At 36.7% G+C, this 26675-nt stretch overlaps 1 protein-coding gene across 4 annotated transcripts; it reads left to right on the top strand.

Moving 5' to 3' along the window:
* The first annotated feature begins 1122 nt into the window (after positions 1-1122).
* eva1a (eva-1 homolog A (C. elegans)) lies at positions 1123-26380 on the top strand. 4 transcript variants are annotated; one of them, XM_052579978.1, is made up of 5 exons: positions 3428-3833; positions 15017-15060; positions 18212-18362; positions 18811-18941; positions 24507-26380. In XM_052579978.1, the coding sequence occupies exons 4-5, from the start codon at positions 18851-18853 to the stop codon at positions 24875-24877; spliced, it is 462 nt and encodes a 153-aa protein (XP_052435938.1). In that variant the 5' UTR covers positions 3428-3833; positions 15017-15060; positions 18212-18362; positions 18811-18850; the 3' UTR covers positions 24878-26380. The 4 variants fall into 4 exon arrangements, with proteins under 4 accessions (XP_052435936.1, XP_052435938.1, XP_052435937.1 ...); XM_052579977.1 differs by having other exon boundaries at positions 18212-18369; XM_052579976.1 differs by lacking the exons at positions 3428-3833; positions 18212-18362 and adding an exon at positions 1123-1324.
* Positions 26381-26675: the final 295 nt, after the last annotated feature.

The following is a 26675-nucleotide window of genomic DNA, read 5'->3' as shown; positions in this document are numbered from 1 at the left end:
GATTTATATATTAACTGAACTGAAAATATGTCCATGAGGCTATTACCTTAACAGAGATCCCGCTCTACCCTAATAAATCTTACTTTTCTTTAGCATCACAGAACGCAAACTGCAGGTAGGTCAACCTCAAATACTGTACATTGTCTATATGTAGTTAAGCTTAAAATGTAAGATAAAAATGTTACACTCTTAAAGTGATGAAATATATTGGCATCAGAATCTTTTTTTTTTCTGTGTGATGCACAGAAGAATAAAAAATAATCAATGCTATAATCCACACACTTGAACTGAAAAGTCTACAAACACGAGAATGATGAAGTCAGAGACTGCGTTTTTAAAAGGTTTCACAACTACACAACGTTTTCAAAATGATTTGCGTTTACACATATCCACGAAAACGGCTAAAACCGCTGTATTACGTAGCCTACTGTATATGCCAGGTCAGTAGTTGCTGCTGTCACTTTGTTAGTAAACAGTAACTGCAGGGAAGTGATGATTATATGTTGTGTATGTTGCGTGAAGTACCCCATCCCCCCATAATACTTGAAAGATCATATTTTTTATGTATGAAACTTCATAAAGCAGATTTTTTTTTATCTGCAAGAAGAGACAGTTTTGCCCATTTCTTTACATTGCCATAGAATATGAATATGCTCATTGATGTAACGTTACCTATATTCATGTTTAATCCAAAGTAAATTTGCCATTTAAATTTGATTATATCCATAATACAACTAATCAACATTATATCGCTAGTATTAATGTTGTTATTGTTACAGCTTAACAGATTGCGGCTGACCTTGCTAGCTAGCTAAACTTAACGCGTATTCTAAGTTAGATCCACTATTGTGGGCTGTTACAGTATGGCAACATATCATAAAGTACTTTAAAATTATATTTGGTTTCCAATATATATATATATATATATATATATATATATATATATATATATATATATATATATATATATATATATATATTTTTTTTTTTTTTACACCACTTCGCATTAAGCCATTCTCGTTCTTTCTATAGACCTATAATTAATAATGTATGCTGTAAACCGTTTCATATTGTGATTTTTCCAGTGCTGACCCATCAGAGGCTCTGTGTAAAATGCAGGCACACCCCATCAGCCCTGGTTTGTTGACTCTGGGCAGCAGGGCAGTAAAGGCCAGCACTGAATGACTGATGCTGAATTGTGCTGCTTCAGCAGACCCTTACACCCATTGTTTCAGCAGGAACACAACACAGCAGGATGGGATGTAGTTAAGGATGTGTTTTATGCTTATATCCATTGGAAAGTTAATTTTGAATCGCAAAGCTGGTAAGTCCTAATGTGTCAGTGTTTTTACCTGTGTAGACCCTAAAGGTATTTTTTACATAGTTTAGTTAAATACATAGATTTTTATTTTTTTTTTATATTATTTTTACATTGTGTTCTTCGTCAATATGGTTTTTGCTGTAGATTTAATCTTTAGCCCAGCAAAGATTTCCTCATTATTTTTTCCCGGAGATGCTCCAGCGTTATGTAAGCCTTTTGAACAATCACACTAATAAAATCATCTCCATGAGTGAATTTGGACTTCAGTAGCTCTGCAGTCTGCTACATAATGTGCCTTCAGAATCTGTAGATCTCGTCTGACAGAGCATGTCTCTGTCTCTCTGCTTTTATTCACTCACGTGATGCTGTTGGTGAACTATTAACATGCCCATTAAATACTTAATTACCTTCCCTTTGGAAAAGAGGTTTTCTCAATCATGACGGCCCCATTAAGTTTAACTGGATAGTTAATAGTGGCAGTCTGTTTCAACCTGTTGAGAAATGAAAATAAAAACCAGCCAAGACAACAATGTATACAGAGCTCATTGTTTTCCATTGTTTGTTTATAACTGCTTATCTCTACTCGAATAGCTTTATTACCAGCTATTTACTAGTCAGGTTAACAATAGACATTTAACTTGAGATGACAACCCTCGGCTACTCTTTGATCATGCACTCTCATGCAATATTGCAACTACACTTTGTTGGGTAAATCTGACACATTTTCAGTCATTTTCCTTATCTCAACATTGATTCAGATCACATTTCAGACTTTGTTCATTGGTGATTTTGTTTGTTTTTGACCATAGTTCTTTCCTGTCACATTTATAATTGCATTAACTGACTTTGATCATTTCATGGATGGCGGTGGTGGAGCTGTTAGAAGATCAGGTTGAGCGATCAAAAGCTCAGACAGCTATGGTTCCTATCAGATTAGAGGAAGATGGTCACATTGGGAGGGGGAGACAGGTCAAAGACTATCTAAAGCTTTTATGGTCCATAAAAGCAACAAACTCAGCTTAGTGAGTGTGCTCAAAGGTCATGGGAATGCTCATTGTTTATACGGACAAACGTGGGTTTAAAAACATTAAACTTAAAATTATTATTATTATTATTTTAAATACAGTCAGGAAAAAATACATTTGGAAATGTAAGTCACATTTTTTTAATGTATGAATTTCATTGGATTTAATAACATTTCAAGTGGTATCTTTAAACAAATGATGCTAGGCTTTTCCTTAAAACTACACTTTTTCGTGATTTTTATAGATTTTTTTGGTCCTATAGTCACATTTAGTGAATATGAAAATGAAAAATTAAAAAGGTCAGAGAAATGTTTTAAAAACTGCTATACATACTGTATATATAAAAAATTATGATTCTTTTATTAAGAGAAAGTTCAAAAGAACATAATGTATTTGAAGTAGACAAAAACGTAAACATGTCATTACTGTTGTTAATTCAACATTGCTAAAAAAGTGTCTTAATTCTTATTTTTCTTTTTCTTTTTACTGTAAAATGGTATTCTGTTTCCTTCAAGTTCAAACAGATGCCCTACAAGCAACCACAGATTTGTCCCATTAACTATGAACACTAACGCACTAACGTTTCATAACTAGAAAGTGTCAGAATACTTATCATTTTCAAAAGCATATCTATTGTTTTTTTTTTATTAAAACTTAGCAAACACAAAAGGGCACTTGTGCTTTTCTTCTTTCAAATAAAAGCCACTTGATATCATATTTTGATACATTGCAAAGAAATTCATACATTAATTGTGGCTTATGTGTATTCATATATTCTGTGGCCACTCTGTGTTTTTCATGGCTGTTTGATGGTCATGCATTTTAATGAGCATGAATTTTCTATGAATTTCACTCCTGTACACATGCACACGCATACACGTGTACAAAAATGCTTTTTTTCCAGAGAGCCTCAGGGCAGAATTCCCAGCAAAAGTTAAAAGGCAAATTCCAAGTCCAGGCTGAATGAAATTCCCATGTCATGTCGTGTTCTCTACTAGTCGTCCAACCATCCCCCTCCTTCTTTTCCAGACTCCCTCCCTCTCTCTATCTCTCTCAGTCTCGCAGACCTCCCTCTTTCCCTTTCTTTCATACTCACTGCTCTCTCAGAGTTCCATTCTGACTCGTCTGTGTCCGTCAATGTGGTGAATATTTCTGCCTCTTGCTTTTTCTGTCACATTCCAGCTTCTAGGGCACAGCGTCCTCCTATCATGGGTTATAAAGAGAAGCACAGCTCCAGTATGCATCTGCACACGGCGTTATGAACACCTTTTACCTCCAGTGACTTTTTTGAACTGTTTTGAATAGGAAAAAAGACTCTCTAGGAGAATTTACCTGTCCTTTTTCTTCCTTCCTTCTTTGAGTTTTTTTTCTACTTGAATGCAATCTAACTTACACAGAAGCTCACTTATAAACAGTGGAATAACAGTGTTTTACGGCTTCAGCTCAGATGCGTGTGCATGGACAAGAGAAAGGACAGAATACATCGGGTGAGTTTGAGTGCAAATGAATGATGATTATGTTGTCATTATGATTGTGCATTAATTGTTACTCATTAAACTAAATGAAATGTGTTACACATATTAAATAAATATATAATTATACATTTTTAAATATAATATATAATCTTAATACAATTATATTATATTATATTATATTATATTATATTATATTATATTATATTATATTATATTATATTATATTATATTATATTATATTATATTATATTATATTAAAGGCTGCTTTATAGGTCATTTACTGCCCAGTTGCTTTAAAGTTTTTAATAACCAAGTTTTCCCAAGTGGAATATCAAATGTGTATTGACTACAACTGTAATATTAAAATATAGAAATATAAAAAAGTGAGGTTCTCTTCAACACAATGTGATGCATTTGATCGCATTTTTTACTGTCTCTGACCATACATACAGATATAATGTAAATCTAGTAATCTACCGTATTAATATTTTCCATCAATATTTTCTGAGAGCTCACTAGGAAGATGATTTATGGAAGATGGAATTGCATAACACACCAGTCCCAACTGAAGATGGGGGGGGGGGGGTAAAATAGTCATTTAATTTGCAAAGTGCCAGATTATCTATATTCACAGGTGTACATTAGACTGAAAGGTGGGGGGTCAGTAAATGAGCGCCATGTGGAAGTTGAAAGAGAACACCTTTGCTCTCTGCGTTAAATAAAAGCTGTTGAATGACTCTCAGGGGTTATGGGCTCTGTTTGAACAACAGCACGCTCGCAGGATTTCCTTTAACACTTCACATTAGATTGATGTCTTTCTCTGCTCGGGAGGGCCGAACAGGGTCAACATTGTCCCTCGAGCACAACCAAACACCCACTGAGACTGAAAAAAAAACTAAATGTTGATTATGGCTGTTTGTAGACACTTTGTTGAATTACCTAAACAATTAAATCAAGATTAGGGTATTTTTTTGTGGATTTTTGTTTAACACTGCACAATAAGGTTCAGCTCAGTACCAGTAGTTAACACATAATGTATCATGCATTAATAATAACAGCATCACTTACTAATCTAGGCTAATGTACAAACATAATATTGTTGATTGTTAATTCATGAGAGTAAATTGTCCCTATTATGGGTAATGAACGTTCATATTTTTGTTGAGGTCAAAAAACACCTTAATTGTCTTAATAATATGCATTCATTTTACCTTACTTGCTCATCGACTCCCAGATGATTCACTCAACGATTAATTTTTCCAAACCCCACCTTTGTGGGATGCTAATCTGCAGTGATTGGTCCAGTTGGTCTCCTTTTTATTCCATCATGTCTCTAATGCCCGATAAAGCAGTGTTTGTGAGCACAGTGCTGCTTTGTGTACAGCATTATTGTGGAAACAGCTATTTTTTCTGCTCCAAAAGTTTCACCTAGTGGCAAAGAATGAAATAGCATTTTCATTCAGACCAACGCAAAAGGACCAACAAGTGGGCAGGCAATATGCTAATATTTAATGTTGACGTCAACATGAAACGGCTTGGGATTCGTTTGAAAAACGACGAGCTTCAATGATTCACACTTGACTCTTTCTTTTGAGAGACTATAACTTTATACACGGTGCACTCTCAGACTTTACAGGATGTTTTCATTCAATTAGAGCAGTTTTGCACACTGCATGACAGGTAATTTTCAAAAATCAATAATAGGGGCACTTTAAAATGTATTAGTATATGTAAAAAATAAACAAACTAAATTATACTGCTGTAGTAAAAGTAATTTAATTTTCAGCTACTTCTAATTGGAAAATGTTGATAGTTATAATTAGTATTTAGACAGAAATTGTGTCTAAACATGTAAACACACCCAGTTACCTCTATCAGGATGTTTAGCATAACATTCTTATCTAACAGAAGATTCCCTGTACTGGTCACCAGAGTCAATGGAGAGGAAGTCATTCCTCCTATTTTATACCTCTGTCCTCAAATACACAAAGACCTCAATGTCTAAACCATAATTGAACTATTAGCTAATAGCTACCTAGCCAATTGTTATAATGTGATGTCCTTGTGGCCACAAACCTCATGACTAGAAACAATACTTCCACTCACCTTTCGAGTCTGCCTGCTGTCGCTTGCTCTGGTTCTGGAGGGTCTCTAATGGAAGGACCAGATGTTGGCAGGACTTCCTGCCACACTAGTGGTCTCAGACAGCTGCTTTGTGTCAGCTCCTGTCCCGCTCCTAGAGCAGTAACCGTGGGGCCAGTGGCCCTGAACACACACTGGGCAGCATTGTTCAGTGAAACATGGACACACAGGATTCAAACAGGTCTGAGTTGAAGTAGATGTAGTGACCAGTGACTTCAAACTGAATGGTCATGTTGTTCCAGACTTGTATGACTTTCATTCTCCTGTGGAAACGCAAATGGAGATATTAAGTAGAATGTTCTTGCTGCTCTTTTATTTTCATTGAAATACATACAGTAAATATAGGGCCCGACGGCCCATTCAGATCCATAAAAGATCAAAAGAACTATAAACATACTTGAAAAGTATTTTGTCACATTGAATAACAATTTATTATCAGCATGTTTTTAGATATTTCTTGTAGTCTGTTGTTGTTTATTATACTCCATGTTTCAAGTGTTTTTTTTAGTTTTTTAGTTCCCTGTTGGTTTGGCTGGTTAAAGTCACTATGCACTGTTATAATGTAATTCAACAAAGTGGAAAAAAGCCTTCTGTCAGTATGAATCACGCTCAATATTACACAAGACTCTGGCAGAGAGCATGTGGTATTTTATGAGCCCCTATGCCATTAAGCACAAGGATTTGCCCATGTTTTGTATGAGATATGTTTTTATGCTGCATTATGGCTGGCCTATCACATGCATTCATGATTCAGCATACAGCAGCTCTGCCAATGGGCTGCAGTTGAGCAATTAAAAAGAAAACAAGAACAAGTGGCTATGGTTAAAACAAAAAACGCAAGGAGCAAACTCAAAACAATAGGCCTTTTTGTTGTCTATTTGAAGGTTTACGTCATTTTAAAACAAGCCTGCCTCAAAACTGCAAGCTCTGCTTACCATTTTCAAATGTTTAAAAAGTCTTAAGGTCTTTGCACATTGAGTTCGAAATTATCGTCCAAAATGTTTGCACATTAAAAAATAAATACGACCACACGTTGTGTCAATTACATTTACACACTGCACAATTTCGTCCGTCAAAAAAAAAAAAAAATTGGATCAAGTTTGATTTACTGCGTTTTCTTATCTGTAGCAAGCATTTTGATAGGGAAAGATTACGAATATGAAAAATAAATTCTAAACGCACACAAAAGTTTCGAACTCTTTTATGACACTAAACAAAACTTTGTATCCACAGATTGTGTTTTTGCATTGCACTGCCTTACATTTTTTTTTTAAACATGGACTAAATATGCGTTAGACTAACTAAATTTCTTAAAAAAGCATCTCTAGATTTGAAAAAAGGTACTGGTCGAAGGTGCAACATGTCTACTACACCACAAATCAGTTACACGATATGCATCCAAGCGAATGTTGTTGAAATCATCACACATGCAGCGAGCACCTCAGAAACACAATAATACAACTCATTGACAACTTTGATGCATTGCGAAGAGGCACATCTAGACATTTTCGTTGATCATCATGGATTGTATTTGCTTTTGACAGGACACGCAGCTTGCATCTGGTGTGAAGTCAGCACGCTACATTACAATTCTGAAGGCATTTTATAGCTTCAGACCCCATTAATTATAGTAGTGAAAATAGTTCAAAACTACACTTAATTATGTGGTCTGTGAAAGAAGTTCATATGGGTTTGGAAGATGTGATGTAAATAATAAAATAATTACAATTTTATAGACACTAACTCTGTATATGTCTTTCATGAGCTTGTGTGGTGAGCAAGATCAGCATAATAAGAACCAAAATACTTTTAACAGTCCTATGACAGCCAGGAAGTCTAATCTGCATTAGAAACTGGTCATAGTTTCTGTTCAAGCTTGATCTGGCATAAATATGGTAATACTTCTGCATCTGTCCACACAGACAGTTTCTTTCCTAGTGAAACAGATTGGTTAATGTCTGATGCTAACAGAGATGTTTAATTCAGAGCCAGGTGTACGTTGCCTCTAGCAGATCAACAGCGCAGGCAACAGTCCAACTGTTCGCTACTAAACGTTGCTACTACACAATGGCTTTCTTTTCTTTCAGAACTGAGATTATTTTACACGCAGTGTAGCAATTGACAGTAGACAGCAGTTGTTTTAATTTGTTCGGGTTCTCTTGAAGGTTAACCAATATTTTTTTGGGAGGCAACTAACACAAATGCAGAGTATATGATTCTTCTAAGATGTAAATAAAATTGCAAAGGAAATAAATGATCAAGTTTCCTTCGTCAAGTAGGCCTCTCAGGTACCTGATCAAAGACGATACTGTGTACCATGTGTGCTATGATGGGAAGAGGACTGGCTAAATGTTTGTTTGTTTATCCTGTGGGGTCTGGTCTGAATGTGTGTGCATGCGCTTCAGTGTTCGTGTGATCTGCCAGTAAGAGCATAATCTGGCCTCTGGCTTACTTACGTGATAAAGCTAGGTCTATGTTCTCAGAGACAGGACTTTTGTGAAGGACAGTGGAATGGTATGAAATGTAACAAGGTATACTATTATTACTTCAGTACAGAGCCCTGCACTGTAAAGAAGAATAGTGCATAGTAGAGACTTGATATCAGTCATACCTAATTTAATTTAATTATATTTAAAGCAATAGTTCACCTAAAAAAAAAAAAAAATGGCTAAACATTTACTAACCCTCAGGCCATCCAATATGTGGATGAGTTTGTTTCTTCAGATTTGTAATTTACATGGAGGACAATATAGCTCAATAGCCTCTGGTTATGTTTCTGCTTGAACTACTGCTGTACTTATTTTGGGCCCATATGGAGGTTGTGCATTTCTAGAATAATTACCCATAACCCCCCAAACTTAAAGAAACGTTCACTTGAAGATAGGATTCAACTGGGAATGCTGTGCCAGTCACTTAGAGCCAAGATACACAGAGCACACACTGACATCCCTTGGGGCCAGTTTGAACATAGTTCTTCACTAAAGTGCTCAGAAAATGATGTGATTCTACAAGAAAAAAAAAAATCTCTTTAGTCAAAAGCTTCATTCTGTTTCCAGGAAGCCAGTCTTAAATGAACTCATCATGTTTTCTTGCTGTAACAGAAAAAATCAGCAGCATATTAAACACGGTTCTCCTAAGCACCCACATTTCTTTCATAGTGGTTACGGGTCAAAGAAACCGATGCTAAATCAGTACAAAAGAGCAACATCCTTCAACATCCCTCTTGTTATCCATCTAACTAAATCTCTCATCATGAGAACAAACAGTTAAATGTGGCATTATAAAAACAGTTCTGAAAAGAAAATGTCTATAGTGACATGAAATAATATAGTGTTCTGTCGGTCTCTCTTCTTTTCTAGGCAGCTGAGGTATGGAAAAGCTTTAGTTTCCCATCTGTGTGGGGTTAAGTACATTCAGGTCCTCCAGCTCCACTGTTCTGCTTCACTGAGCTAACAGAGAGAGCTGAGACTGGCCCTGCATTCTGAAACCTTATATTAGAGAAGAAAAAAAGCAAGGGAGGAAAAAAAGAAAAGAAAAAAACAGGGCAGAGAGGAAGTGTAGCATTAAGGCTGGCAAATGAATCTGCCCAAAGTCATGTTTTGTGATTATAATGAGGGTGAAGCAGTGTGGTGCAGGCAAATGAAAGTGAAATAAATCATGGCCGTATTTAGGAACTCAGGTCCTAACATGAAATGCTCAGCAACACGGATGTAATTCTGTTTTTAAGTTCTGGTATTTTTCAAGTTTTTCAAGACCATAACTCTAAAAGACCATATAAAATGAAAATTGGACTTTTGTTATGTGAGTATTTTTGCTTTGGATATGCAAGTGTACCTCTGAGAGTACAAAAATGCTTCTATACATATAATGTACAGTCTTTCAGTAAAACAAACCAAAATACTAATACTTATAGTAAGTGCTTTAGAATGACAATGTCTGTCCAAAAAATAAATAAATAAAATAACAATAATTATACTATGAAAAAGTTAAACGTTAATTTTTTTAGTAACTAAATTAGTAAATCATATGTATAAATTGAACAATATAGAAGATTGAATATGAAACACGATTTAATATGAAACATGAAATTGTTATTTCAATATTTATGTTCAACAGTATAAGTTCAATAACAGAGATTGAAAGTTAAATACATTAGATCAAAATCATAATAGAAAATAACTTCTATTTATCCTTTGTGTAGAAGATATACCATAGACTATAGAGCTTAGTTACTGAACAAAATGGTCAAATCTTTGCTTTCTGTTCTTTTTAAATGACAGAGTCTCTGTAAATGTGCACTTCAGTTTAGTCTATAAACCATGCAGGCTCATCGTGGATTAGGTGAAGTGAATTATTAGGCAGAGTCAAATGTGTGTGTGGGATTATGTGATCAGACATAGACATTTTGAGCATTCATATGTGCCGTCTCTCCTAATCTTCCTTTATGAGGTGTGAGGAGATTGAGTGGTTTGTGGTTACAACCTCTGGATAGGATAAAAATTGAACGATACAAAAAACAGTCATTAGTGGTGGGAATTCAGTTTGCTTTTACGTCTGAGGAAATGCTTACGCTCACTCATTTTACTGTGAATATATTTGAGAGGTTTGATTATGTAGCAAAGACAAGACTAGTTGAGGGATTCCTTTGTTTTACACTCTCTGTCTTATACTCTGCATTGTCATACATCTTATATCTTTCTTTCTCTGAATATTGTAAGCAGAGCTCCATTTTGTGATTCCTTCTGATCAGAAACAGCTGTTGGAAAACTGTATGTTGACCTCTATTTTTAAACATTTGCTCTAAAAATAGAAATCTGAAACTATCTTTTTTTGTGAGGACTAGTTTAATCTCTCTCTCTCCTATGAAAACAATGATGAAGTCTCTGCAACTCCCTCTGCTCTTTCATTTCTCTGCTGGATCTCATAAGTTCATGGTAAACAGACCCCAGTGAGAGGACATATTTTCATAAGACCACTTCATGAGGACAATAAGAGGCTGTCTCTGATATTTAGGGATTTTAAAAGGTCTTGCACTTGTATACACAGTTTGTTTCCTAATCCTCTGATGAAAAAGTTTATGTAATGTTTTTTTTTTTTTTCTCAAGATGTGGTCTGTTCCTGTTTATTTTCACACTGAAAGAAAATAATTTTTTTTAGCAGTCAACATTTAGCATGTGGACTTTTAAAGGGGGGGTGAAATGCTCGTTTTCACTCAATATCCTGTTAATCTTAAGTACCTATAGAGTAGTACTGCATCTTTCATAACTCCAAAAAGTCTTTAGTTTTATTATATTCATAAGAGAAAGATAGTCTGTACCGATTTTTCCCGGAAAAACACGACCGACTGGATGCGTGACGTGTGGGCGGAGCTAAAGAATCACGAGCGCCAGTAGGCTTTTGCGTTGAGAGCGTTTGGAAGCTGTGACATTACCGTGAGGGAAAAACCATCATCCAAAACAAACCATGGCTTACAGTCAGATTCAGCCGTTTATTTATGATCCAGAATCAGATCCCGAAGCTGAAACTGAACAAGAGCAGCAGCAGCAACGACTCGCTCCGAGCGGGGCTCGAACCCGGGTCTCCGATGGGAGGCGGACGCACTAACAAGGAGGCAGAGATATTTGAAGCAGTTTTACTCACCGCCTGCGATTCCAACACACGGTCGTGACCCTTTTTCATTGGGATTGCATCATCCTTAAGAAATAAACGATACGCAAATCCGTCGTCAAACTGGGCCTTGTTTGTAAAACAAGCATTTTCGAAATGCAGGGAACAAACACAAACACTTGCACAACTCCGTTGATGCTCTGTAAAAATAAACTCCATCCACTGGTCCCTTAATGCTGTTTTTTCTTTGGTAACTGTGCAGGGTTGTCTTGCCCTGGCAACCAAAAAACACGCGTCTTTTGTGACATTTTGCGACGCACTCTGATCAGTGAATGTCTGTGCTCTCAGTGCTGTACTATAAGGGAGCGCGTTCTTCCGGCAGAAGTGCGTCAGGACCCATATAAGGAAATTCCGCTCCATCTAACGTCACACAGAGCCATACTCGAAAAAAAACTTTCCGAAACTTGTGACAAACCGGAAGGGGTATTTTTGGAACAGAAATACTCCTTCAAACGTACAACTTAATTTTTTAAACTTTGTCCATGTTTAGCATGGGAATCCAACTCTTTAACAGTGTAAAAAACTCAGTATGCATGAAATAGCATTTCACCCCCCCTTTAATCAATTCTTATAGTTAGGTTTAGTACAGTATACATTTTTTTAATTAATTAATTAATTAATGTCAGTGGGATCTAAAGTTGTTACTCACTTTTACTGTATGGGGGAAAAAAGGAGAAACATTCTTCAAATTATCTTTTTCCACAGAAGTATAAAAAAGTCATACAAGTTTGCATTGAAAGGGGGGTAAATGATATCAGAATTTAAATTTTTGGGGTGAACTATTCCTTTAAGAACTCAAAAAAAACACTTGCAAAATGCACCTGTTTCCCACACCTCCTGTCTGTTTGTACTTGAGGAATTGACACGGATGGCACAGGGAAATGCCTGGCCAGCTAAACGTGACCTGCTTGGTCAACAATGCTTTGCAGCAGGCTGGTTGGCATGCTTGTGGGAGGTCTGGCTGACACTGACCAATTTTGTCTTAAACATCATGTTATAGTTGAGAAACAGGTGCATGGATTCCTGTTAAAACTATAAGAGCCTGGAAAAGTAAAATAAGTTTGTTATTTGTGACTACGCGAGAGTTGAAACGAAAGAACAGCCGCACTGCTTAACTTGTTCAATGAGGAACAACATAATTTTAAAGTGACTCCTTCCTTTGACGTCTATTTGTGAAGTCAAATGAAAGAGTATTGGCTCATGCCAGCTTTGAAGCTCAGGTTTGGCTCGGTGTTTGATTAAAACCAGACTCTGTTGGTCAAGGCCCTGAAATACTACAGGCTGCTGGCTTTAATAAAGTCCTGCCAAAAATGAGCTGCTGCTTTCCTCTCTTGATTGCGGTACATAACGGTGGTTCCATCTGGAAGACAATGGTGAAAACTCTCTCGAAGTATTTGTATGGACAAGAGAAACATAGTGGTGTAAATAATTCAAGAATTATGGGACCTGTGACTAAGCTTCCCAAAAACGATTTTATGATGAACGTATTTAGGCGTTCCAACAGATAATGAGGAGGCATGTGCTGGAAATGGATTCAGAGTTTTCTTTCAATGACTTACTAATGTTCACACTGCATTGTTTGAAGCTAAACCTGTCTGACAAAGAATAATGCATAGTAGAGACTTAATATAAGTCATACCTAATTGAATTTAATAATATTTAAAGAAATGGTTCAACTGAAAATAAAAATGTGCTAAAAATGTACTCACCCAGTATGTATGAGTTTGTTTCTTCACCGTAAAACACATTTGGAGAAATTTAGCATTGTGAAGTGAAAAGATGGATGTTTGTAAGAAAGTAAATCCATCAAGATGTTTTAACTTTCCGATTCTGGTTAAATTGTGTGTCCTCATCCATAATTTTGATTTCTGCAGTGGAAAAGTTGTCTCGTCTGAATCAGGAAAAAAATATGCACAAGCAAACACTGTTTTCCTGACCATTTACTCACCACCATGTCATCTAAGATGTTCGTGTTTTTTTTTTTTTTCAGTCAAAAAGAAAATTGAGGATTGTAAGGAAAACATTCCGGGATTTTTCTCTATATAGTGGTCTTCAACGGGACCCAAAAAAAAAAAAAGTTGATACTTTTTAACAACAAATGCTTGTCTTGCATTAGCTCTGCAATGTGAGAATTCACGCATTACATAATCACATTGTAAAGGTCATGCGTCAATAGCTCATGGTCAAAAACTCCATTTAATTTTCTCCTCCAACATCAAAATCATCTGACATTGTTGTATTACCTTTTTAGTAAATGAGTTTGACTTTCTTTGCACGTTTGCTCTGTGAGTGATTACCCAATTCATTGTCTAAAATGAGCATTTGTGGTTCAAAAGTATGTATATTTTTTTACCTTTAAAAAAATGACTAATCATTTCGTTAGATAAGACCCTTATTCCTTGGCTGGAATTGTGTAGAGGCCTTTGCAGCTGCAATAAAACTTCAATTTGAACTTTCAACCCCTGGCTCCCATTGAATTCCACTATATGGAGAAAAATCCTGGAATGCTTTCCTTGAAATATCTTTTCGACTAAAGAAAAAAACAAAAACATTTTGAATGACATGGTGTGAGTAAATTTTCAGGAAATTATTGTTTCTGGAATTCAACGAGTTAAGCAGTTTAGATCTATTTTAATATGAAGACAGGATAGGACCCATGAGATTTCTGTGGGAAAGAAGGACTGGTCCTGGGAAAAGTCCAGTGCAGTTTCCAAAAACATGAAAAGATATAAACCACAAGAACAACGGTTTAGTCCTACTGTTTTCCAACCATAAAAAATAGGCTTAAGTACAAATAGGGCAACAGATGATTTTTAGATATGATTTTTAAACTGTATGTGTGCATAATTAGATAGGAATGCTCACTGACTAGTTATCTCTCGATATACTGCTCTCACATCACATCACATCCTGATATGATTCATTCTTACAAGTTCATGTCCTAATTTAGTATGCGGAAATTTGTGTTTTACACACTATGGCTTTCAAACAGTCAGATAATTGGACTGGCCCAGGCCGAACGCCATTCAACTTAAACGTATTATTGTTTTTTTTCTGTTTAGTTAGGGAGGGTTTTGGTCTTGACTAATCACTGTGGTTGAATGGAGGAGTGTGTGTACCGGAAAAGGACTCATAGTGATACTGTAAGATGTACGATCTCTGACACACACAAACACAGCAACACAGATTGGGAAAGACATTTTTCCATTGAAGGTCTTATCGTAAGGCTGAGGGGGCTGCTCTGTTATATAGATCATTATGACTCATACAGTAGCCCTTCATTTTCTTTCTTTTGTTTTGTCCATCAGTTCTGAACAGCCAAAGGGAGGATGCTGATGTTTTTTTCTCATTTTGTCTTACTTTATTTTGTTCTCTTTTCTCTACAGTGTGAGATTGCATAGATGGATCAACATGTATCAACACAATCCAGGTAAGATAGTATTAATAATAGTAATTCATTCATGTTGCTGTAATTTTTGTGAGAGTGTACAAGCATTACAGACCATACTTTGTAAAAGGTTATGAGATTGCCTCGCACGGAGGCTTCACAGTGTTTTGAGTATTTACACATGAAAATATTGTTTAAACATCAAATTATGGTGCAGAGCCTGGGAGAGATTCCTAATTATAAGATAGTAATGAGGGTGAATGTAGAGCGTCGTAATGTAAGATTGCACAGAAGTACAAACCCAACAGTTAAATGAGCTTAGGAAAGTTTGGTAATAGATACTTTCTACATATACAGTATGATACATAGTAAGGCTTTAAATTCTTACATTTAGACATTTAAACTACATTTTATACAAGCTATTTAATTTTTCTATTGATTTTAAGGTTAGCCATTTTTGCAACATTACAGTAATATTATCATATCTAAAACAAACAAAACAAAATAAGTAGAACTTTAAAATGTAATAATAAAGACAAAAATTATATATATAGTGTGTATATATATATATATATATATATATATATATATATATATATATATATATATATATATATATATATATATTAAAGTTGGGACACTGTACAAATTGTGAATAAAAAGAGAATGCAATGATGTGCAAGTTTCAAAGTTCAATATTTTATTCAGAATACAGCACAGATGACATCAAATGTTTAAACTGAGAAAATGTAAAATAAGTTGATTTTAAATTTCATGGCATCAACACATCTCAAAAAAGTCTCAAGGCCATGTTTACCACTGTGTTGTATCCCCTCTTCTTTTTATAACAGTCTGCAAACGTCTGGGGACTGAGGAGACAAGTTGCTCATGTTAAGAATAGGAATGTTGTCCCATTCTTGTCTAATATAAGCTTCTAGTTGCTCAACTGTCTTTGGTCTTCTTTGTCACATCTTCCTCTTAATGATGCACCAAATGTTTTCTATGGGTCAAAGATCTGGACTGCAGACTGGCCATTTCAGTACCCAGATCCTCCTCCTACGCAGCAATGATGTTGTAATTGATGTAGTATGTGCTCTGGCATTGTCATGATGTAAAATGCAAGGTCTTCCCTGAAAGAGACGACGTCTGGATGGGAGCATATGTTGTTCTAGAACTTGGATATGCCTTTCAGCATTGATGGTGCCTTTCCAGATGTGTAAGCTGCCCATGCCACACGCACTCATGCAACCCCATACCATCAGAGATGCAGGCTTCTGAACTGAGCGCTCATAACAACTTGGGTTGTCCTTGTCCTCTTTAGTCCGGATGACATCGCGTCCCAGTTTTCCAAAAAGAACTTCAAATTTTGATTCGTCTGACCTTAACAGTTTTCCACTTTGCCACAGTCCATTTTAAATGAGCCTTGGCCCAGAGAAAACGTCTGCACTTCTGGATCATGTTTAGATATGGCTTTTTTGACCTATAGAGATTTAGCCAGCAACAGCGAATGGCACGGTGGATTTCACCGACAATGTTTTCTGGAAGTATTCCTGAGCCCATGTTGTGATTTCCATCACAGTAGCATTCCTGTATGTGATGCAGTGCCGCCTAAGGGCCCGAAGATCACGGTCATCCAGTATGGTTTTCCTGCCTTGACCCTTAAGCATAGAGATTGATCCAGATTCTCTGAATCTTTGGATGATATTATGCACTGCAGATGATGATAACCTCAAACTCTTTGCAATTTTTCTCTGAGAAATTCCTTTCTGATATTGCTCCACTATTTTCGCCACAGTATAGGGGGAATTGGCGATCCTCTGCCCATCTTGACTTCTGAGAGACACTGCCACTCTGAGAGGCTCTTTTTATACCCAATCATGTTTGCCATGTTGACCTCATAAGTTGCAAATTGGTCCTCCAGCTGTTCCTTATATGTACATTTAACTTTTCTGGCCACTTACTGCTAACTGTCCCAACGTTTTTGGAATGTGTAGCTCTCATGGAATCCAAAATGAGCCAATATTTGACATGACATTTCAAAATGTCTCACTTTCAACATTTGATATGTTATCTATATTCTATTGTAAATAAAATCTAAGTTTATAAGATTTGTAAATTATTCCATTCCATTTTTACTCACAATTTGTACAGTGTCCCAACTTTTTTGGAATCGGGTTTGTGACCCCTTTCAAAAGTAGCTTTTTAATACTGTGTGTGGCTACCTGAATGATCCACGACTGTTTTTTGTTTTTGTGATGGTTGTTCATGAGTCCCTTGTTTGTTCTGGACAGTTTAAGCCCCGTTTACATTAGTGCGTATTCGTTTTAAAACGCACAACCTTTGCTACAGTTAAGCCTATCGTTTACATTACTCAGGTGTTTTCGACCCTCGAAAACTGAGACTTTTAAAAATGCTGCACACCCCGTTTTAGTTTGAAAACTCTGGGGTTGCATTTCAGTGTAAACGGACCAAAACGGAGATTTTTGAAAGCGATGGTGTGACTGAGCACTGTTCTTCAGAAAAATCCTACAAGTCCTACAGATTCTTCAGTTTTCCAACACCTTTTTCATATTTGTACCCTTTCCAGCAGTGACTGTATGATTTTGAGATCCATCCACACTGAGGACAATTGAGGGACTCAAACACAACAGTTCAAATATTCCCTGATGTTCCTGAAGGAAATATGATGCATTAAGAGCCAGGGGGTAAACATTTTTGAACAGGATGATTTTCTTATTTTGTAGATTTAGTACTATCCTTCAGAATTCAAAAAGTTTTCTTCCCCCTGGGTTATAATATAGAATATTTATCAGTTCAGCATATTATGTCACAATGATGACATTGTTTTATGAATGTTGCCTAATGGTTTGATACAGATATGGTAAAGAAGGTCAAACATCTCAGGTTGAAGAGGACAAGAATCACAATTTTAAGGAAAAAATACATTTTATGTTTTTTAAATGACCAATTTTTACCTATATTTGTTGTAAGTGCCACCAGTCTGATTCCTCATTTACACTAAAACAGGAGCCTGTCTTCGTCTAAGTGAGACTAAATGAGACTACATTCCATTACACCCACGTGAATGACTGGCCCTGAGTGCTGTCTACCTCCAGCCCAGACTACTGCTGAAAATCTCAAGCTTTCTGTCCAACCATCCAGCCACACTGATTCTCTGTTGTTTGTGTTCCAGACTCCTTTGTTTTATAAAAAAAAATATTCATCTTCTTGGGATGAAAGTCACAAACAAGCCAATATGTCCTGGCAATTTGGCAATAATTTACTGGTAAACTTTCCCTGATGCCTAGAAGTGGTTTTACGAGGGGGAGACAGAATCACAGAATGTAAGGGGTAGGATGGCATTCTATAATTAATTCTTTACGAAAGGTTATAATTTCTATTATGATCGTCTCAACTGCAATCGTCAATCATCTTGTCAGTGAATAATAACGTATATGTTGGATCAGAATGTTTTTTTTGTCTGATCTAGTGTGGCAGTTTGATGAGGAGAAATTAAACTTTAGGTTGTTACAATGTCTGTGGTTGCACTGTAAGCTATAGCATTATTCTGCTGTTTGGAAATTTCCAGCCTGTCTGTAAAAATAGTTTTCTCTGACACGAGGTTATGGTACAGCCTAAATGTAGGGAGAAATCCCAATATAATTACACTCTTTAAAACATCATCATTATATGCTACAGTTCAGCGCTTCTCTTTATAGGGATTTAAAAAAAATGAAGGTGGGTACAGACCGGTTTTAACTTGCGGTCTCTCCCTCTTTCACTTTCTTTCAGTACCACACAATAAGTGACCCAGAGAGCATCTGTGGAAGAAATGGTTACAACTTTCCTCAATGAAAGGCAAGCCACTACTGAGGAGATGGCTTTAGTAAGCAATGCACTGGCTGCTTACTCCTTCATAGCAGGTAAAACAGGTTTGGTTCACTTCTATACGCTAACAGCCCCAAAACTATACTCTGTACTAAAGCGGGGCGATTAACTGATTTTTATTTTCAACAAAAGATAATCCTTTGAAAAATCATAATATAACAGCACCACATTCCTTTTAGTGATGATGATTCTGCGGTTTTTCTTTTACATTGGCACTCCTTGCTTTACATGGCAAATTAAAAAAATATTTTATGTAATATTTTAGATGTTTTTTTATATATATAATCTAGACCTTTTATATATATATATATATATATATATATATATATATATATATATATATATATATATATATATATATATATATATATATATATATATTTTTTTTTTTTTTTTTTTTTTATTGCTCAGTGGTGTTTCCTGAAAACTACTAATAATTGATTATATATACACAAATATGTATTAAAAAAAAGTTTGATCAAGGACTAAGGAACAAACTTTTGATGCACTGTATTTTCATGTATTATTTTTTATTTAATATATGTATGTGTGTATAACCTCACTTTCTACTTTATTTTTTTTTTTAAGTTTTTTACTCTTAATATATAATATTTAAAGTACAAGAAAATCCACTGTGAAGAAGAGGGTAAATAAATGTTTGAAACACATCTCTTTGTTAAGGACAACACATTTTGTGTTACTTTTAACTCATCCACTCCTTTTCTGTTCCACTTTATATTGTGTCCCTAATACCTGTGTACTTACGAAGTAACTACATGTGTACGTTGTAAGTAACCACAGTATAAATATATATTTAGTACATAGTTTCTAGAGCTGTAAAATTTCTGTAACTACACACATGTAACAACCCTCTGAATGGTTTGTGTAAGTACAAATGTGTAACAGGACATATATATCTACATCTTGTAACAACAACAATATGTATAAGTGTAATTGGAACCATTTGATCCAGGGGGAGGAGATGGGTAAGTTTAGGGATATGTAAAGTGGGAGGAGTTGGATCTCGTGTTGGTGCACTACTGTAATACAAGTGTACTTACATGGTAACTCGTCAGGAACTGTCCACTTAATGTAAAGTGTAAAATTCTGGACACCAACCACAATTTATATGCAATGCCTAACTGGCTGCTGCTGTGTAACATCAGAGCAATTACATGATAAATCAAATATAAAGTTTACCAAAAAGTGTTGTTTCCAATGTCCTGTTACACATTTGTACTTACACATACCATTAAGTGGGTTGTTACAAATAAGTAGTTGCACAAACATTACAGCTGTAGATACTATGTATCAATGTGTACTTACACTGTGGTTACATATTACATACACATCTAGTTCCTATGTAAGTACATAGGTATTAGGGACAATATAAAGTGGGACCATGGGTTAATTAACAGATTCTTTTTTTTAAAATGGCTCCGTAACAAGTTTGTAGATTGGGAAGAAGGAGGCTGGAACCGGTGAACATTTAAACATAACTTTAATAATAAAATAAACGCAAAACTTAAAATAGTGCAACAGTCCCTCACAGACGACTGCTGCGCACAGACAGAACCAAAACAACATAAAATCCAGGCCTGGTCCTCTCTCCTCCTTCACTGTCGTTACTCCTTCTTTTATCCTTCTGGAGCTCCTTAGTGGGACTCGAGACCGAGTGGCGCAGGTGTCACTCATTATCATTCACTCAGCACCAGGGGGTATGGACAGAAGAGGTGAGAGAAAAGGAGATGGAAGGATGAGGAGAGACGAGAGAGGAAGAGAGGGGAAAAAAATATTGTTCTGGTTCCCATACACACTGCCGCTCAGCCCTACACAGCCGGGTAAAATCTTCCACGATGCCTGGCGGTGCTGGATAGCCCTCGGTGGACAGTGACGGCTCCTCTGGGTTTGGGGCAGCTGACAGCAGTCCTTCGTTCCCTGCTCCTCCCCATCAAGGCAGTGAACGGCTTCAGGTGTACAGTGATGACTCCTCCATTCCCTCACAGATGGCAGCCATCCCTCAACAACCTAGGCGGCCGGGAGCGAGTTCGTCCTTCCCTTCGGCAACTCACTCCTGCCCACCTCCTCAAGTGTCCATGGCAGCAGCCTGCTCCGTCGTACTCTGTGCAGATTCACCACTGCGGCGAGGGATCTCTGACAGTGTGTCCCTCCTTCTTCCCGGGTTTTGGCATCAATGTAACAAAGCAGGGCTCTCAAGTCTCACGCATTGGGCGTGAGACTCACGCATTTCAACCCGTTCACACGCTCACACGCCACACCTTGTATTTCTCACGCAGAGACATTACGAGGACAACGCCCACCAAGTTGCGGCGCTATTTTTTTAAACAGTGAAACAGGTAACGTAGAGGAATCAAGTGAGTTCCCCGAAGGCCCTGACACGCACCTGCTAATCGAATAAAAAAAATATAGCTACCGATCAGCCAATCAGAAAATAGCATTGCTGTATCCGGGTAAGATTTTTACAGGCTCGTGTGCAACACAGATCCAGACGCTCGCTGAAGTAGGTAACGTTACGGTTACAGACTTGTCAAGACAATGACACAGATTTTCACTATATGTTTTTTTTATCAATATATTAATTTAACATTTTTTAAAAACAGTCTAAGATATGTTTTGGTCTGATGGTTATTATGACCCCGACACGCACGCAATTTTGGCCATTATACGTGGTCGGCCGTAGCTTTTGTGCCTATTATTAGCCCACTATTATTTTTTTATTGCCAAAGTTACACGTTGAAGAGGATGCGGGGCTACTCTGACAGTTTTATATAAGAGACTTCTATAATAGGCCTATCCATAATACTTGTATGGCAGTATCCATAATAGTTTAAAAAAAAAAAAATTTTTCTTTCCTTTTATTTTTACTGCACCTCATCCTGGTCCCCATTTTCAAAACGTTTTGCCTAGGCTATCTCATTATATTTTATCCAATGTATAATATTGATTATTGCATTCGTCTATTTCAAAGATGTCAGGGAAGAGGCAAAGGAGCAATCTTTCATGCTTTGTTCTAAAAGATCTGGGCCCGTATTCATAAAGAATCTTAATGCAAAAAGTAGTTCCTAGTGACAAAATTCTAAGAAAATTCTTAGAAATGTGGGCGTTTACTTTTAAAATTAAAGAAAAAAATCCTAGTAAAGAAAAAATTAATTCAGAAAGCATCTTATCCCTTAAAAGAGGTCTTAAGGTAAAATTTGTTATGAGCACAGACGAGGACTTTTAAGAGGCTTAAGAGTTTCTTTAGCAGAGGAGAAAATGGCAGAAAGATGAAGAGGCAGAAGAAATGTGTTGCAGACAATGGATGACAATGAGTTAATAAGACGGTATAGATTATATAATAATTTAATATAATATAATTTAATATATAAATTAAAGTAATCACTACATTACGATATTTGGCAACTGGGAACATGCAACAATGCAATAGTGATGATTTGGGTCTGTCACAACCTTCTGTAAGCAGAGTGATCACACAAACAATTACAGCACTTTCAGAACATCTTATTGTGTCACAGTTCATTTAGTTTCCACTGGAGATTCCCACCTTGCAGGCTCTAAAAACTGCATTTATGAATATAGCAGGCTTATAGGTGAACACAAGCAGGGGGAATGAACCGTTAATAGTTTGTCCTATACGCTCCCATGTCTGCTTCTTGTCCCTTGCTGTGTCTGAATTTTCCTTTAAGAATGGCCTTGTGTTCATCCACTAACTGGGCTAACAGTAAACACTGTTCCTCTGTCCAGATTGGCTTTCTCGCTCTTCTTGGCTTTGATTCCATGTTTGATACATTAAAACCAACACTCAAACCGCCACTTACATAGGACGGCAATCACTGTAATTGGAAAGAGTGGAACAATTTTTATCATTCTAAGCCAATCAAATACCTTATAGGAAATTAAAAGCATGGTAAATAAAAAAATAGAATTCATATACACACATATAATGTGTGTGTGTGTGTGTGTGTGTGTGTGTGAGAGAGAGAGAGAGAGAGAACGGTCAAATAGGAAAAATTACGCATGTAAATTTAAAGTGAGGATTAGAATAGACCCTATACTTAAAATCACTCTTTTTTTTCCTTCTTGGACAACCAGCCAATCAGAGTCTTCAAAAGATTGTGTCATACATAGCAACCGGTTCAACCCCGCCTCCTCACTAAGATAAACGTTTTTGTCTTTTCCTTACTCAGAGTTGCTCTCAGATCGGTCCCGAATCGCTTTTAAGCTAAGACTCCTACGTAAAAGTTTTTAAGCTAAATTAAGAGTTTTCTGAGAGGATTCTTAGAATCTTTATGAATGCGGGCCCAGCTCCCTAAAAAGGTGGCTAGGTCAGAGGAGGAGGCTGTGGAGAATACAGTAGGGGAGGGAGTTAGGGTGCCAGTAGAGGATGGGTGCATGGAAGAGACTGTGGAGGACCATAGAGGAAACAGTGGAGAACCCACTGGAAACAGGGAAAAAGAGAGGGTTATGTAGAGCAGCCACCTGTAGGTGTTCCTTTAAGAAGGAGTGGTCAACCCGATCGCCATTCATCACAATGGGAACCACCAGCTCTTTTTACTGGTGCTTAGTCTGCAGACAAGATAACTCCTGTGTCCATCAAGGTGTGAGGGACATAAGCAGGGAGGATTTCTAAAATAGCTGCATTAGTGTTAGTGCTTGCTCATTCAAATACCTATGCTGAGAGGGTTTTCTCCATGGTGGGATTAAACAAGACCAAAACCAGGAACAGTTTAGCACTTGATGGAACTGTGAAAAATGGCTGGCCTGGAACCACAGTGATTCAAATGGGAGCCACCAACCCCTGGCCTCAAAACCAGCTACCAACACCTACTATAAACAGCACTGACCATTTTTTCTCTCTCTCTCTCTCACACACACACACAAATAAATGCTGAATTAAATAAATATTATTTTATTTGTAAGAATATGTGTCATTTATGAGATCAGACACCCGTCCCCATCAAACCCCTGCCGACATCGCGACCGCGGGCAAAATCTCACTCTGAACTCAGTTCAAAACTTGAGAGCCCTGAACAAAGTATGGAAATCGGGAAGAAGGGGGCTGGAACCAACAAACATTTAAACATAATTTAATAACAAAATGAACAACACAAAACTGAAAATAGTGCGACAGTCATCACAAACGCCACGCAGAATCCCTCCTCTGTGGGACTCGAGACTTGAGTAATGCAGGCGTTGCTCATTATCATTTACTCCACCGGCCTCGCTCCGCTCCCATGGCTCTCGGGCCAGCCCCATTTATCACAGGCTCACTTGAAATAAAAAAAAAAAAAAAAAGAATATGAATTTCATCCTTTAAATGTTTCAATCATTTAAATCTCCTTTAATATCAGAATAGATATGCCACATGAATGCCTCCATATATAGGCTATGTAGGCTACACACACAGCTAGTCTATAAATTCTTCATTTAGAAATCAAAAAGATTACACAAGAAGAGGTGTGTGCAAGTTATTAGGCTATAAAAATATGATTACAAGCCAGGCCAACTTTGTATTCTGTAATACACCGTAACAGTGGTCCAATGAAAACTGTTACTAACCTTCTGAACTGTTTCTGCAGATCACCCGGAACGGGCGGCACTGTATTTTGTGTGTGGAGTGTGTTTGGGACTGGTTCTTACCCTCATCGCGTTAGTGGTGCAGATCTCCTGTCGAACCGACTGCAAAACGCAACAAGCGCCCAAGAAAACAGGCAAAACTGCGGAGAGCACCAGCGACACGAGTGACAGTGACTCGGACTGGGACAATAGCTCCGACCTGTCGGCACGCCGCCACCGGCGCTTTGAACGGACGCTCGGTAACGTGTTCACCTCCGCGGAGGAGCTGGAGCGCGCACAGCGATTAGAGGAACGTGAGCGGATTATCCGGGAGATCTGGATGAACGGACAGCCGGACATGCCAGCCACACGCAGCCTCAACCGCTACTATTAAAGTCTCTGAAAGCAAAGAGACGGAAGGTTTGAGGAAATATTATACAATAGCTATTAAAAACTGGGATACAGTAAGGGACTCAAATATGGGAGAAGCCAACACTTAAAACGTTTTGGAACATCTCTTCTGGTGGCACCGGCAATACTAGTGAAGCATTTGAAGGTGCACTCAGTACATTTTTTGTTAATGTTGCGCTGACAGTCGTTTTGTACTTATGCTGATGACACCTATACTGACACCTGGTGGTGTGGATGAAAAAGCTAAGTTTTTAGTTAGGGGTAAATATTCATGTAAATTTAGACACTTTTTGCTATTGCAATGTTCTAATCAAAATGTCCTAATAAACTGATAACACAGTAGAAATGCTTTATTTGACATGATTAATTTATTACACAAGTGAGTAAGCATCTTCAACAAACCCACACTTGATATTTAAAATAAATCAGTTCTTGTTAAGTGACTGATTTGACTATTGACTTCATGATTTTAAATATGTTTAGAACTGCTATTCATTTATTTGTGTAGAACTTCAATGAGAGGAAATAACTGAGTGCACCTTTAATGAAACTTGTTTTAAGGAAGAATTCACTAACATGTAAAACAGGTGGAGAAAAAATTATATGCTTGAGCTTTGAATATGCTTGACTTGAAATACTGTATTTTTGAATTAGAATGAATTTTGTCTGAAATTAGGTCTGGCCACATGGACATTTGACAATTCAGACACCTATTTTTATTGAGATGTTACTCTTTAGTTGGCTAATATCTTTTTTATTTAAGCAAAATGTATTTCTGTTACAAACACTTTTATTATACTAAAGCTTTCTTTTGGAGCTCAGGGTTTTCATGACCTCTGTAAAGGATTTCTCTTCATTTGTCATATATGGTTAACCAACAAAACAAAATGATGGTCTGTGCCTTCATTTAAGAAAATTTCACTGTAAAAATGAAAAGATACTAGAGGTAGAAAACCTTTAGATGCTTTTTCTAAAACTGGTTCTGTCAGTGTGGTGATCAGAGTATCTTTTCATTCTTACAGTGTATGCCTTCTTCAAGCTAGTAATAATTATGCACGAAAAGACAATCACCTCTATTTGTACTAGATTTTTCACAGCGTAGAATCAATTTTCTACATGGTGCTATAGGTAAAATCCATCCGTACGTGAGCACAGTTCAGTCCAACTTTATGGTCCAGAAATGTTAGCTATATCAAATATGTTCCTATTCTTTTTCACCCTTTGGTGTTCAACACATGCAGCATGTTAATAATGTAACCAAGAGGCTCACGTGGTGCTTCCACTGTCTCATTCCATTCTCATTCAGTTTAAGTGTTTCAACAATATTTTAATAACATATAAATATATGGATTATTAGAAAATGAATTTGCATTTGGTTGTCTTTTAACATGGCTGTTTAGAACATGTATTATGTAATGTGCCAAAAGTTTGTCTGTGGATAAAGTCACTACATCTTTCCATAAAATAAAAACAAAGATTTGTTGTTGTTGTTGTTGTGCTTGTTGTTTAAGCCACTACTCCTTTAATTCTCAATGTGTCTTTATGCAAACCCCAATTGAATGCAAAAGTGCCCTCTGCTGTCTGATGTCTGAACAGCTATAATGACAGAATCATAAACCTTTCAAATACTTTTATTCCCATCTGAGGATATGCAGACAAATAGATGGGGAGTATGACCAGAAAGAAAATGTATAAAGACATGTCTAAATTAGCATTTAATGGTACAAGAGACCATGTTTTATATTAGTACAAATAAAAAAACAAAGTGTAAATGCAGAATG

The sequence above is a fragment of the Carassius gibelio genome, chromosome B17 (genome assembly GCF_023724105.1).
Source record: "Carassius gibelio isolate Cgi1373 ecotype wild population from Czech Republic chromosome B17, carGib1.2-hapl.c, whole genome shotgun sequence".
Taxonomy (NCBI): Eukaryota; Metazoa; Chordata; class Actinopteri; order Cypriniformes; family Cyprinidae; genus Carassius; species Carassius gibelio.
The sequence above is the reverse complement of the archived record's forward strand: the minus strand, read 5'-3'. Positions and strand labels throughout refer to the sequence as shown.